This window comes from Podarcis cretensis, assembly GCF_951804945.1.
Source record: "Podarcis cretensis genome assembly, chromosome: Z".
Classification (NCBI taxonomy): Eukaryota; Metazoa; Chordata; class Lepidosauria; order Squamata; family Lacertidae; genus Podarcis; species Podarcis cretensis.
The window spans coordinates 16,130,875-16,146,036 of NC_137184.1; the positions used below are offsets into that span (position 1 = coordinate 16,130,875).

The 15,162-nt window shown below is 44.0% G+C and overlaps 2 protein-coding genes across 12 annotated transcripts in view; one reads left to right on the forward strand and one right to left on the reverse strand.

Annotated features, from left to right (window-relative positions):
- Nucleotides 1-200: 200 nt before the first annotated feature.
- Nucleotides 201-7,272, reverse strand: DOLK (dolichol kinase). Of its 6 annotated transcripts, none has more exons than XM_079961335.1 (3): nt 5,250-5,394; nt 4,372-4,513; nt 201-2,224 (listed from the first exon to the last, which is right to left on the reverse strand). In XM_079961335.1, the coding sequence occupies exon 3, from the start codon at nt 2,070-2,072 to the stop codon at nt 498-500; it is 1,575 nt and encodes a 524-aa protein (XP_079817461.1). In that variant the 5' UTR covers nt 2,073-2,224; nt 4,372-4,513; nt 5,250-5,394; the 3' UTR covers nt 201-497. The 6 variants fall into 6 exon arrangements, with proteins under 6 accessions (XP_079817461.1, XP_079817462.1, XP_079817463.1 ...); XM_079961336.1 differs by having other exon boundaries at nt 4,372-4,445; nt 5,250-5,379; XM_079961337.1 differs by lacking the exons at nt 4,372-4,513; nt 5,250-5,394 and adding an exon at nt 7,254-7,272.
- Nucleotides 5,408-15,162, forward strand: part of NUP188 (nucleoporin 188) — a 55,461-nt gene continuing 45,706 nt past the window's right edge. For 3 of the 6 annotated variants that reach the window (XM_079961197.1, XM_079961198.1, XM_079961202.1), the window contains exon 1: nt 5,408-6,680. In XM_079961197.1, coding sequence (XP_079817323.1) covers nt 6,634-6,680 — 47 coding nt within the window. In that variant the 5' untranslated portion in view covers nt 5,408-6,633. Of the gene's footprint in view, nt 6,681-7,508; nt 7,555-7,788; nt 7,821-15,162 lie in introns of those variants that run through there. The other 3 variants (XM_079961199.1, XM_079961201.1, XM_079961200.1) reach the window with 2 other exon arrangements.

The following is a 15,162-nucleotide window of genomic DNA, read 5'->3' on the forward strand; positions in this document are numbered from 1 at the left end:
TCTACTGGGAAGAAACTCTCACTGAATTGAGTGGGACATACTCCCAGGTAAAACTGCATGTGTAGAACTGCAGACTTAACAGCACACAAAATCTACTATTCAAGATGTCCATTATGAATTGCCTCCTGACAGGGTTGCTTCTGACAGCCATAGAAAAGACCTTTAATCACCAGGACTTTTAAGCCACGTAAAGAGTCCAATATGCTTAGACACATTACCTTTCCTTGATTTATCTTTACAACACTGCAATACAACAGAACTAAAGTTGCTGGACTAATTTTGAAAGCACAATTAAAAATGACAAGCTGACAAAGATACTTTTGCATGTCCATTTTTAAATATTCATTTGATCCAAGAGCAATTATCTGAACACTGTTATCCCTCTTTTGGAACTTTACAGCCTGATACTGCGAATTCACTACAGTGATTCAAGCCATTGCCCTACCTATAGCCTCCATCCCCGCACCGGTCATGCCAAGATTCCCAGCCAAGGTCCCCTAAGTCATCAGTAGTATTTGGAGGTAGAGAGGCAGAAGTAAATTGTCCACTTGGGTAGTGTAGGCTTCCAAAAGGGAAACCAAGCTAATAGATGCCAGAATCCAGGAGTAGCTGGCATTTAGATCCACACCACTGTCAAAGATCAGAATGATGGCAACAGCAATGATCTGGGCAAATATGCCCATCATGGTGCCCTCAAAGGTCTTCTTGGTCCCCGGCCATTTGATCTCCCCCACTGTGCTCCCGAAAATAGAAGCTACTGAGTCCCCAATGCCCACAGCAAGCACCCCAGAGTAAGGGGCCAGGGCCCCAGCTCCAGGCAAAGTAGCCTTTGAGGCACAAGGTCTGGGGAACAGCCAAACAGGAAGGGACATCCCTAGCAGAAGATAGATGTGAGTCAAGATCAAAGGCCCACTGTCCCGTTCATCCAAAAAGAGAGATAGCAAGTTCCTGAGGGTGTGCCCCAAGGGTTTGATGGTGAAGTATCTGATGTACTCTAGAAGAATGAAAACTGCCAAACACACCACAGCAGCCACGTAGAGTAGCTGGCGGTCGTAGATGAGTCCTGGGACATACGTTGCCACCACAATGAAATGGAAATATTTCCTGGTTATGGTTGATGCTTGGTGTTTCTTAGAACCAGATGACCTCTTGGCGTTTTGATAGAGAACCACTGTGCATGCCAAAGCAGCCAGGAGGATCCAGTAGGCGAGGAGATAAACTCTGGTCTGTGTTTGAGAGAGGAACTGGGAGAGCCAAAAGAGGGGGTTCTGCCGGATCAAGCGGTAGAGCCACGGCATGACAACCCCCAGACCCAGCACCGCCGTCATCATATGAAAGAACATGGAGGAGATCCAGGTCCCAGAATCCATGAAGAAAAAGAGGGCGGTGAAGAATATCCCAAGGAGAACCACCCCGACCACCACCACCAGGAGGAAGAAGTCAATCGGGTCCCCTCTGCTTTCAGTTACGTTCAGAGAACGTTTGATGAGCTGATTGAGGACGAAGCTTATTCCTGTCAGGACGAGCAGAGCCTCACCAGGAGTGAAGCATCGAGGCAGCAAGTATAGCAGTATCATACTGAGGTAGACAAAGATAAGCAGGACCTCCAGGACCTCAATCACTTCAGAGACCGTCAACGAGTGCTTCATGGTGTAGATGATCAGGCTGCCAGCAATGCCAGAGAGGATGCAGGTATTTGTCGGCACAGGTTTGGTAACACCGAGTGCTATCACAGAGAGGAACAGGGCGATGATCATGCCAGTGGAGGCTACGATGATGCCAAAACGCTCAAAGTACACAATACCAGCTGCTTGGCATCTCTCTTTCATCACAATGCCCAGCAATGGGACAGCCATGCAAGCTGGGAAGAGGCCACTGTTTGCTCCTGCCCGAAACTGGAAGACAGCACTGCCCAGGCGGAGGAGGTTGTCCCATTTAAACTGGATATAGAAAGCTTGGATTGCAAGCGCAATGGCGCACCAGGAAAAGCGATCCCAGACTGTGCTGTGCACACAAAGCACAATGGTGAACATGATGAGGGATTCCACAAGGATGGGTTGCTTGCTTAGCATGGTGACAGCCAGACTGTTGCGCTCCCTGTGCTCAGAGAACCCTGGCAGCTGTTTGTTCTGGTCCAATATTTTCAAATGCGGTCTCTCTCTGTGTGTGTCTGTCTGTCTGTTTCCCTCACTGTCAAAAGCTCTCTTGTATCTTAGTGCCCTTCCTAGAAGTGAAAGCAAAAACCATCCCATTAAAAAAAGAGCGTATTATATACACCATCTGCTTCTTCCCTTGTACTGAAGGAAAGCTTCTCTTGTTTAATAAAAACATTGACACGCTCTGGAACTCCATGCAAAGGGAGGATAATTTCTGCCCCTCCTTGCTAGTTTTCCATCACAGTTAAGACCTTCTTATACCGGAAGGGCTTTTGTGGCTGGAGCTCATTGCTTGCCTTGCTAGAATTGATAGGGAATCCTTTTCCTTCTGAAAGCGTAAATTCTAAATTGTTTATTGCTGTTATTATGGTAATTTTACTGTTGGTTTCATTCTATGTGATTACATTTTTCTTAGCTGTTATGAACTATAAGAGGAAAGACACAGTGCAGATTAATAAAATATGGTTCAGGCACAATCCTTTGTTTACGTGACTTCTGGTATACTCTGTTTAAATCACTCTTGCCTCTCCCTGTTGCATGCAGTGTACAGATGCCAACATGGTGCCCTCCGGATGTTGAACACCCATCATAGAATCACTGTAGAGTTGGAAGGGACCCCAACCACAGCTAGCATGGCCAACAGAGAGAGGTGAATGGGAGTCATAGTCCAACAACACCTGGAAGGCACCAGGTTGGCTATACCTTTGATACAGAATACTTGGTTGCATCTAATGATACCCCCTTCTCATCTAATGATACCCCCTGAGACCTTCAGGTATAGAAATAAAATAAAATAAATACTCAGATTTGCCTCATTGAAATTAATGGACGTAAGTTAGTCATAGAATCATAGAGTTGGAAGGGACCCCAAGGGTCATCTAGTCCAACCCCCTGCAATGCAGGAATCACGGTGCAAGAACCCTTGACAGAGAGCCGTCCAATTTCTGTTTAAAAACCTCCAATGAAGGAGAGCCCACCACCTTCTGAGGGAGTTTGTTCCACTATTGAACAGCTCCTATCAACAGAAAGTTCTTCCTAATGTTCAGTTCTTATAATTTGTATCCAACTGGTTCAGGCCCTACCCTTTGGAGCAGCAGAAAAGAAGTTTGCTCTGTCTTCCATATAACAGCCCTTTGGATAACTGAATATGGCTACCAAATCACCTCTCAGTCTTCTCCTAAGCAACCTAAATATACCCAACTCCCTCAACTGTTTCTCTTAAAGCTTGTGTCATGACAACAGGGAGGAGGAACAGGATCCTGGCAAGCTGTGACTGGGACCCACCAAGGCAAGCTGGGGATGGGAAAGGAGAGATTGGAGTTGCACAGGATGACGGGATGGCAAGGGGGTGGGGGTCAAGGTGCAGGGACCGAAGAGCAGGATCCCTCAACAGAATCAGAGAGGCCTCTGTCTCCATGAACAAGGCAGGCTCTGAAGCATAGTGAGCAGTGGGAGGTATGCTCTGGGAGGCTGAGGCAGGCAAGGCTCCAGAGCCCAGGTGAAGCTCATTAGCCCCACAACCCGGGGGGGGGGGAGAGATGTGTGATTCCTCAGCTGAAATAGGCTCAGAACAGGTGAGGATCATATGGCTTGTCAAGCCTAGATGCCGCAATCAGGATTCAAGAAATAAAAGGGAAACAGGTGAGGGGCTGCATCTGCTTAGTTGCCCATGTTGCTGGACCTTGGCTTAGATGCTCCAGGACTTCCAATGGACTGTTTTCCCTGACTGCTAGACTTTGGACTTGACATACTGTATAAGGCAGTGGGACTTGCTGCAATGTATGCTGGGGATTCAGGACAGCTTGGTTTACAGACCCTTGATCATCTTGGTTGCCTTCCTCTGCGCATGTTCCAGTTTGTCAATATCATTCTTAAACTAGGGTGCCCAGAGCTGGCCACAGTACTGTACTCCAGGTGGTGTTTGACTATGGCAGAATAGAGATCCCTTGATCTGAACGCTATACAATGGGTCTACTCTGAGCTCTGAGTAGGAATACCACTGGATACAACCCACTGTGGTTTGGTTGTTTAAGATAGAGAGAATTCTGCCTCACCGTGAGGATGGAGTAAATCATTCCTTCTGTTTCTACTGAAATCCATCTCCCTGATGGGGGGGGACGGACCACTTATCTTGCTTCATTTCATTTATATGCAAACAACCTATATTCTGATGGTATAGCTATTTAAAGCATAAACAATAAATTGATATACTTACATGAATCCATGGCACATCCACATCAGAAATAATATGTGTTGCATCCAATTAAGTTCTGTTCAAGAGTACACCTACTGAAATTAAGGTCAAGTCATGTCCAATCTTCTGCCCAAGCTGGTTTTGCATGGTTGCTCCATACTCCCTGCAGCAAATGCTATGATTGTGTTTCCCACATAACACATGCAAGGAATGTTGGCTACACCCACACCCACAAACCATCAAACACTTAAGCTAGAGTGGTCCAACTTTTCATGCCAAGTAGGCTGCAAGAGTACTTTGACACAGAACCTGTTGCACACAGGGGCAGGAAGTGAGTGAGGCAAACATCTGACAACCCTCTAGCCCTCATGTTGCCTTCCCAAAGCAGGCTAGGTGAGGCACAGGGATTGGGAAGGAGATGTAAGACTCTGGCAGGGTCCTGAAGCCCTCCCATCTCCTTCCCAATGATGGGAAAGTGCAAACTAGGCTTTGGGGAAGGAGGCAGGAGGCTTCAAGGACCCTGTCAGAGCCCCCATGCCTCCTTCCCAAAGCTGGGTAAGGAGGCACCAGGTAAGGCAGTGCAAGGGCTGTGGGGTGGGGCGTCTAATTATTATTATTATTATTATTATTATTATTATTATTATTATTATTATATTTTATTATTTATACCCTGCCCATCTGGCTGGGCTTCCCCAGCCACTCTGGGTGGCTTCCAACAAAATATTAAAATACAGTAATGCATCAAACATTATAAGCTTCCCTAAACAAATGTTCTTGTGGGCCACCAAAAAAGGCATCACATGTGGTCCCTGATCCGCATGTTGGACCACCCTGGCTTAAGCACATGCATTTAGCAACCCTAATCCATCAGTTGCATTTTCCAATACTATGTTTCTTACCTATCACATTCGGTCAGTGTGATATAATGGAGAAAGCTGTTGAGCTTGGGTGTTGGAGGACCAGCCTCAAATCCCTGCTCAGTCATAAGGTCATGAAGCAGGGTACATGTCAATCACAGCTTAATCAGGTCAATCACAGCTTAATCTACCTCACAGGGCAATTCTAACAATAAAATGAGATAAAGTTAGAGAGTTACACATCCTGAGCACCTGAAACAGGCTTAGAGGGGAAATCTAAGCACACAACCACCCTACACTAGGCATGCTGAACTTTCTGCAAACAAGCTCTAACTTAACCTTTAAAGCTTCCCCACCCCAAGCCATGGCCATTTGCCCCACAACAAATGTCTCACATGTAACAACAAAGGAACAATTGCACTCCTGCTCACTCCTTGGCAAGCGGGACTTGGTGCTAAATGATCCACTGTTTAGCACAGACAATCCCCATTGGATCTTCCTTTGAAGGCCTGTCTCAAGAACAAGCAGGACTGCAGAGTAAGAAAGGGAAGAATCAGGAGCACATGCCTAGTTCTTTCCTTTGAAGTTGTGTCACCTGATGTCACAGTGGCACCAAAAGGTTGACAGGTAGGCAGTTCCACCAACCTGAAAAGTCGCCCATCCGTGGGGTGGAATGAGGATCTAGCCCACCAGTCCTCAAATCCTGCTCTCTACCATAGAATTAAGTAGTGTTCACCCCCAATAATTCACTCAAAAACAGTCTTATGCAATCCATTTAAATCAGTCACAGACCTACCCATATCTACCCCTCCTACAACCGTAATGAAGCAGCGGCCACAGTGAGATACAAAAGGCACCCACTATTTGCACTTTTCAGAAACAATTGCAGGCATTTTTGTTCTGGCAGGCTTTTCCAGCTGGATAAATGGGTCTTTACTGTGAGTGTCCACTTGTTAGAAATTTAGTTTTGTTCTTTGCTGTTTTTAGTTACCTTATTGCCTTGAGATGGTGGTTTAGAATGAGATTAAAAAATCAGTGGTAATACCTGCCTTGACCCATTTTCACATTTCTACTTTCACACCCAAATGTCACCTTTATTTTCTATGCCTCCTCAATATGCAGTGAAAAAACAAACAGCAGCAACAATAAGAATACACCTCTCTATCCCCTCTCCCCACAAAGTTGCTTAATAATATTATCCCATTTTAAAATTTGCATCAACATTCTGTATAGCAGCAAAGAAAACAACTGAGACTAATCTCACAAGGTTACTGTGAGGGCAGAACGACTTTTGCACACTTAAATGAGTCCATGAGAACCATTGTTAATTACTGGTGTGCTGCCAACGCTTCCCATTGCCATTTACTGAGAGGGAGGAAGGCTACTTTGTTCTACTTTTAACGATACATGAAAGGTGTTTGTATTTATGTTTCTAAAGATGCCATTAGGTGCTTGGAGACCTTTGCATAGCATGTAAGTAACGCATCTGATGGATTCTGTACTTGACCTCCTTTGTAATGCTTTATTTTGAAATCATTAAGATAATAGCTTGGTTTCTTGCTAGTTATGTCTCTTTCAATGTATACTTTATATCTGACTTCCTTCAGTAATGTTTTATTCTAGATTGCTGTCTTCATGTATTGTAAGTCACTTTGAGATTCCTCCCTTAAAAATATAAAGCGGAAATGAAATGAATAATATTAATATAGAACAGTAATAAGCAAATAGCAAATAACACAACGACCATGAACTCCAGGGTAGCGTCAGGTTGTCTCACTGCGCGACCGGTTACCTTTCTGCATTCAGCACCCTACACTGGGCTACCTTGGCTCTGGCAAACACATTTAATTTATCAAACCTAAATATATAAATAATATTAATAAATCAAATAAAGAAATGCATTAAAAATATTTATACCCAGCTGCTTTTTCTCCCGCACCCACCATAAATTTTAAAATATATTTTTTTAATGAAAGCAACCTCAACAGGCCTCCACAAACCTTCCATTGCCTCACCCAGCTGATCCCTCTTCGGTAATAAACTCACCCTACTGGGCGCCGCCATCATGTCGACGTGCTACGCACAACACGTCACGTCGCCTCCCTCACCCTGCGCCCCTCACGCTTCCTCCCCCCACCACTGGGGCAAGAAGAGGCAAGAGAGAGAAGGGCCTTGTGTCACGTGACTCGCGGACAGCGGGAAAGAGGCGCTCTAGCCGTTCGCTCCACCTTCTTCTTTCTCCCTTTCTAGCTCATGGATTGGCTGATTTTGGGAGGGAGAATATCACGTGGGAAAGGGGGTGGGGCAGGGCAAGAGGCAAGATGGCGGCTGAGGGGCTGTGCGCGAGGTAAGGGAAGGCGCGCGTTGCGAGGAGCGACTGACTGATTGGGTGAGGGCGAGGGGAGAAAAATATCGTGCAGTTTCAAAATGAAATAAAATGATTTTATTTTAAATTGTGGCTAAATCAGCCCGAGAAGGGCGATTGTTGTGCCAGAGCGTAGCCCTACTTCAAAGTCGGCCCCTTTGAATGAATGCATGTGGTTGGTTTTAGTCGTTTTAATGGGGTCATACCCGCAATTAGAAGCTAGTTGGATTCATGTTTAGAAAGTTGAGGTAATTTTAATCTGTTTAAGTCTTCTAACTTTTGTTTGTTTCAAAGCAGGGTTGTTGATTTTTCTTGATTTTCTTGTTTTATCTTTTTGTAAACTGCTTTGAGGTTTTTTTTTTCTTTTAAAGAACCAAGCAGTGTATAAATCTTGTGAAATTAAATAAATGAATAGGAAGCTGCATTCTCATGAGTTAGCCCATTGGCCCGCCTAGCTTGGTGCTGTCCACACCGACCGGAAGTAGTGGCTCTTTGGGGTTCCTGTCAGGGGATGTTGAAAGAGCTACATGGAGATGCTGTTTGGGACTGAACCTGGGAAACTTATGCATGCCAAGCAGATGCTTCAGTCACTGGGCTATGGCCCTTCCTTGGAAGACACACCACTTCCTTTTACTGAGTTGCACCTTTGGTCCATCTAGCTCAGTGTTGCCCACACTGGCTGGCAGCAGCCACTCTCCAGGTTTTTGGATAGGGTCTTTTCCCCAACCTTACCTGGAGATGCAGCTGGGGATTGAATAAGATGCTCTGCCACTGAGCTATATGCATTCTCCTAAATGTAAAAGAAGGTTCTAGTCCTCATGGTCTTGAATAAAGTGCACAGTTAAACAGGGGGCAGGGGAAACTGCCGTATACCAAGTCAGACCATTGGCCCTTCTAGCTCAGTATTGCGTACACAGACTGGCAGCCACTCTCCAGAGTTTCAGACAGGTGACCTTCCCAGCCCTACCTGGAGAGGCTGCTAGGGATTAACCCTTTGCCTTTCTGTGCACCAGACAGAAACTGTAAGCACTGAGCTATGTCTCAGTCTTTTACTGAGTTAAAGGCTGATTTAAATAGGATCTTAGGAAGCTGTTTCTTGGTCACTCTGGGCTACATTTTCTTCAGGTGCACAGGAATGGGAAGTTCATATTGGCAATGTACATAAGTGTGCTGTGTGTGTAGAAGTAACTGTACTTGGGGCAGTGTTAGAAATTCGGATATATAAGCTATTCACCAAATGACCCCTTAAGCCTAGGTTAAGAGTGCGCACGCACGCACGCACACACACATATGTATACAGTGGTACCTCGGGTTACATACGCTTCAGGTTACAGACGCTTCAGGTTACAGACTCTGCTAACCCAGAAATAGTACCTCGGGTTAAGAACTTTGCTTCAGGATGAGAACAGAAATTGTGCTCCAGCGGCGCAGCGGCAGCAGGAGGCCCCATTAGCTAAAGTGGTGCTTCAGGTTAAGAACAGTTTCAGGTTAAGAACGGACCTCCGGAACGAATTAAGTACTTAACCTGAGGTACCACTGTATATGCAAGAGTATGAAGCAAAAACTGGACAGCCAGTTAGGAGGTGGTCCCCCCAGAGACTGATGGAATTTGATGGATTCTTGACTTCTCTGGGGGATTTCCCAGTGGATAGAGAAGGTAATCCAGTTGGTAATTGCAGAAGAAGTTGAATGTTCCCAAAGTGCTGTATCGAAGCACATTAATGGAAAGTTATGCAGAAGGGAAAAGTGTGGAAGAAAAAGGTGCACAAGCAGCAGAGATGACTGCAGCCTGGAGAGGATTGTCAGGAAAAGACCATTCAAACATGTTGGGGACTTTCACAAGGAGTGGACTGAGGCTGGAGTTAGTGCATCAAGAGCCACCACACACAGATGGATCCTGGAGATGGGCTTCAAATGTATTCCTCTTGCCAAGCCGCTCCTGAACAAGAAACAACATCAGAAGCGTCTTACCTGGGCTAAAGAAAAAAAGAACTAGTCTGTTGCTCAGTGGTCCCAAGTCCTCTTTTCTGATGAGAGCAACTTTTGCATCTCATTTGGAAACCAAGGACCCAGAGTCTGGAGGAAGAATGGGGAGGCACACAATGCCAGATGCTTGAAGTCCAGTGTGAAGTTTCCACAGTCTGTGTTGATTTGGGGAGCCATGTCATCAGCTGGTGTTGGTCCACTGTGCTTCATTAAGTCCAGGGTCAACGCATCCGTCTACCAGGATATTTTTTAGCACTTCATGCTTCCTTCTGCAGACAAGCTTTATGGGGATGCTGACTTCATTTTCCAGCAGGACTTGGCACCTGCCCACACTGCCAAAAGTACCAAAACCTGCAGAATGCAGAAGAGCTGAAGGCTGCTATTGAAGCATCCTGGTCTACCTTAGCAGTGCCACAGGCTGATAGCATCCATGCCACGCTGCATTGAGGCAGTAATTGATGCAAAAGGGGCCCAAACTGAGTACATATGTATGCTTCTACTTCTCAGAGGTCTAATATTGATCTATTTGCAATCCTTGTTTTGCTGATTGCATTTAATATTCTAATTTTCTGAGATTGTTAATTTGGGGTTTTCATCAGCTGTACACCATAACCATCACAGTTATAACAAATAAAGGCTTGACATATCTCGCTTTGCATGTCATGAGTTTATCTCATATATTAGTTTCACCTTTTAAGTTGAATTACTGAAATAAATGAACTTTTCCACGATATTCTAATTTTTCGAGTTTCACCTGTATGTGTTTTACTGAGAGTTGTGAAACTCCATTTATTTGCTGCTTGTTGTTGCATATTTATATCATGATTTCCCTCCCTGGAGCTCCAATGCTCAATAGAAGGCCAAATTTAAAAAAATAAAAACTTAAAGAGTATTTTTTTTAAAAAAATATTTTATTAAGGGTTTTCTTGTTTTATTCCCCCCCCCCCCCATGTAACATTTTTACAAATCCATTTCATTTGTTGAGGCATTAGGGGGAGAAGAAAAAAGAAAAGAAAAAAAAGAAAGGCGGGGTGGAGGGAGGGGAGATGGATGGGGGTGGGGTTGGGTAGCGGTGTTTCTATTATGTTTAATGTATGTAGTTTGGTGTCAGCGTGCTTGCGTTGTTCACTTGTGTTCCTTTGGTGGTGAGAGAGGTTGGGGTTGGCCTAGGATGTGATTGTTTGTTTGTGATTGGCTGTGGTGATCTTTGTTTTCGTGTGTGAGTGAGGTGGGTGGGTGGGTGTTTTGGATCAGGTTAGCCATATTGATTTGTATGCTGTTGGTGGATTATTGTCATTGTCCTGTTGGGCTGTGTATGTGATAAAGGGGAGCCATACCGGGGTGAAGGTGTCTTCTTCTGTTTGTCCCCGTGTCAGTTTCAGTTTATTAGTTACTTTTTCTAGTAGGGCTGTTTCCCATACTATTTGGTACCATTGGTCCATGCTTACTCCTGACAGGTCTCTCCAGTGTCTGGTTATGGTGTTTCTGGCTGCTGAAAGTAGGTGGGTTATGAGTTCTTTGTGGTGTAAATGGGCATTGTTGTCTTGGAAGATGTTTAGTAGGGCCAATTCTGGGGTGAAGTCTAATACTTGCTTAGTTATTTTACATATTTCTTGTATGGCTGTTGTCCAGAATAGTTGGATTTTGGGACACTCCCACCACATGTGAATGTATGTGCCTGTGGAGGTGCACCCTCTCCAGCATTTTGGTGAGGTTCCTGGGTGTATTAGCGCTAGTTTCCTTGGTGTTAGGTACCACCTGTGGGCGAGTTTCAGTGTGAGTTCTTTTCTTTTCGTTGATATGGATTTAAAGGGGGGTTTAGACCACATTCTGGTCCATTGAGTGGGGTTAATCTCATAGCCTATGTCATTCTCCCATTGTTTTTTGATTGCGTCTAGGGGATTTGCGGGATTTTGGAGTAGTATTTTGTATATTGCGGATACCGTCCCTTTACCGTTTCCCTTTGTTGTTAGGAGGAGGTTTTCAAAGGTTGTCAGGGGCCTAGTTGCTGCTGATTTTACTGTTGGGTTGTTTAAGAGGGCATGTAGTTGGTGTTGTGCTAACCAGGGCATTTGGGTGTCTTCTAGTTTGTCTTGTATTTCTTGTGTTGACAAGGGTTTGTTATTTTTATAAAAGTCTATTAGGCGATATAAGCCTTTGGTTCGCCAGGTTTTTATCTGGAGGTTTTGTGCTGCATGGTGGAATAATGGGTGGTACGCCAGGGGGATTAGTGGGGATGGGGTTGGGGATAGTTTGCCTATTTGTGTTTTCCATGCTTTGAGCATGGTCTGTGTGTACCTGTTAAGTGTTGTGGGAATTTTCCTTAGTTTGTTTGGGAGGAATGGGTATGTTGTGGTGCAGGTATTTTCAATTGTGTCCCTCTCTAGGTGTACCCATTGTTTTGTCTCATCTTCTAGTATGTATGGGATTATACGACGTATTTGGTTGGCAATGTAATATGCTTCTATGTTGGGGATTCCCCATCCTCCTTCTGAGGTGGGGAGGTGCAGGTATTTGGGGCTTATTCTTGGTTTTTTATGTGAGAAGATGAAAGAGTGTAGTTTTCTCTGCCAACTGCGGAGTTGGGTTGAGGGGATCCAGATTGGGAGGGTTTGGAATAGGTAGGTTAGTTTTGGGAGTGTGATCATTTTGATCATGGCTATTTTGTCTGAGAGAGTGAAATTCGTGTTATTCCATCTCTTTAGGTCTTTGTTAATTTGTCGCCACAGGGGCTTGTAGTTGTGGAGGTACAATTTATTGAGGTTTCTGGTTATTTGTACCCCTAGGTATCTGAACTTGGTGTGGCAGAGTTTTATTTTGGTTACCTTCGTGAGTTCTTTTTGGGTGTGAGGAGGGGTGTTGAAGCACATAGCTTCTGACTTTGTAAAATTTATCTGTAGGCCCGACACCATTGCAAATGTGTTGAGTTCTCTGATTAGGGAGGTTGCTGTGCTTATGGGGTCTGGTGTTGTCACCATTAGGTCATCTGCAAAGAGCCCTAATTTATAGGTTCTGCCTTTTATTTCCACCCCCTTGATGTCTGTGGTTGCTCGGATGCGGATTGCTAAGGGTTCCAGAGCCAGGATAAATAAGAAGGTAGACAGTGGGCATCCTTGTTTCGTGCCTCTTTGGATAGCTATAGTATTAGAATCCATATTGTTAATTCTGCATTTTGCTGAGGCTTGGGAGTATATTTGTTTGAGGATTTGTAGGAAGTTGGGGCCAAATTTCATGTTAGTTAGTACTGCTAATATGTATTTCCACTCTAAGCAATCAAAGGCTTTGAGGATGTCTAGGGACATAATTGTCAATGGGAGTTTCGTTGCCTTGCTGTCTTCGATCAGGTTCAGTAGTTTCCTGATGGGGTCTGTTATATTGCGGCCAGGGACAAAGCCAGTCTGGTCTGGGGCTATTAACTTGTGTAAGAAGATTTTTAGGCGGTTGGCCAAGATTGATGTGAATATCTTGTAGTCTTGGTTTATTAATGAGATTGGGCGGTATGATTCTACTTTGAGGCTGTCTTTTAGTGGTTTTGGGATGGAGACTATTTTGGAGTGGGTCCAGGTTTTGGGGATGGGGCCCCCTTTTATGATGTCGTTGAATAGGCGGGTCATGTAGGGCATCAAGGGTTCTTTGAATTTCCTATAGAATTCTGCTGTGAAGCCGTCTGGGCCTGGGGCTTTGTGTGGTTTCAGGTTTTTGAGGACCACATCTATTTCCTCTGGGGTGATAGGGCTGTCCATGAATTCCTGTTCCTCATCAGTTAGGGTAGGCATGGTCAGTCCTGCTAGAAATGTTCTGATTTCCTTCTCTGGTGGGTTATGGGAGGTGTATAGGTTGGAGTAGAATTCTGCAAATTCTGAGGTTATTTCTTCAGGGGAGAATGTTATGTTGCCGTCTTTTTTGGTGATGCAGTGTATTCTTGTTTTGAGTGCTTTTTTCCTACATCTATTTGCTAGTAATCTGGAGTTTTTCCCTCCATGTTCATAGAAACATTGTTTAGAATATAGAATGTTGATCATTGTTTTGTTAATTTCTAGGCAGTCTAGTTCTCTCCTTTTTTGTTCTATAAGTTTGAGGAGTTTTTTAGATCCTGTTTGTTTGTAGCGTGTTGAGAGGGCTGTGATGTCTTGTTCTATTTTGCTAATTTTTGAGGAGGTTTGTTTTTTAAGGAATGTTTTCTCTTTTATGCAAGCTCCTCTGGTGACCGCTTTCATTGTGTCCCATAGGAGGGGGGTTGTTATATTGTCTACATCGTTTTCCTTGAAGTAGTTTTGGAGGGTTTTTGTGAGACTCTAATTTGTTTGTTTGTAGTTAGGATGGGACTGAAGGACCATGATGGGGTGGTTTGTGTTCCTTCTCCTATTTTAAAGATGACTTCTACTGGGGCATGATCTGTGATTTTAATGTTACCGATGTTTGTTGATTCCACTGAGGGGATCAGACCCTGTGTGAGTAGAATGCTGTCCAGTCTGGACACTGTATCATGACGTCCCGATTGGAATGTATGGCTGGTGTCCCCAGATGTCGTAGAGACCCCTGTTTTTTTAGCATTTTTAGTAACTTGTAAGAGTTCCTAGTTGTTGGGGGTTTCCTTCGGAGGAAGGTTGCCCATGGGGTTGTAGGGTGGATATCTTTCAGGGATATACCTTTCATATTTAGATTGAGGTCCCCTCCTAGGATTGCTTCCCCTTCAGAGAAGGAGAGGAATTTGTTTAGTGTCTTCTGGAAGAATTCTAATTGTTTCGCGTTTGGGGCATATATGGAGCCAATTGTCAGTTTGATTTTACCATCTAGTGTCCCTTTAGCGAAAATGAATCTGCCTTTTTTGTCCCTGAGGACTGTTGTGGCAGTGAAGTTCAGGTCTCTACTGAGTATTATGGCTACACCGCGAGCTTTCCCTGAGCCTCGTGCGACCCACTGCAGACTGAAGCGGGGGTCGCTCAGGAGTTTGCTGCCTTCGGGTGACTTAAAGAGTATTTTGAAAACTAAAGTATGGTACCAATATTTTTATTGTATAAACAAAATAACACATGTATGTTCTATTTATTCATTCACCTTTTGTAACAAACTTCAGTTTTTTTCTCCTTGTCACAGTACTCATAAAAAATTGGACAGTACTCTTAGCAAATTAGTGTTACACACTACTGTAGTGATAATAGTGCCACCTTATAATTGGTTATGGATTTAGCACAAGTAATACATAGTATATTATTGTCATTTAAAGCAGTGTTGCATACAAATCTAACACAATATTTTATGTAATAAACACACATATATACTGATATTTATAAATTTTAATTATTCAAATGACTTATGGTTGTCCACTATTGCTGAGGCTCAGCCCCATTTATGTTTGTGGTGTCCAGTTAACAATTGCCAATGTGGTATTAAAATGTGTCACTCATGTGAATTGTGTTTCTAAGAAAACGGATTCTAAGAAAAATGATTACTGTAATTGGTAAAATGTGTGACTGAATTGTAAAATATATTACAATATACACAATTCATTTTTTGCTTCACTGTCTTTAGGGGAAAATGGTGACTAAACATGTCGTTGTTGCACTTTTAACCTAGGTTTAAGGGGCCATTTGGCAAATAGCT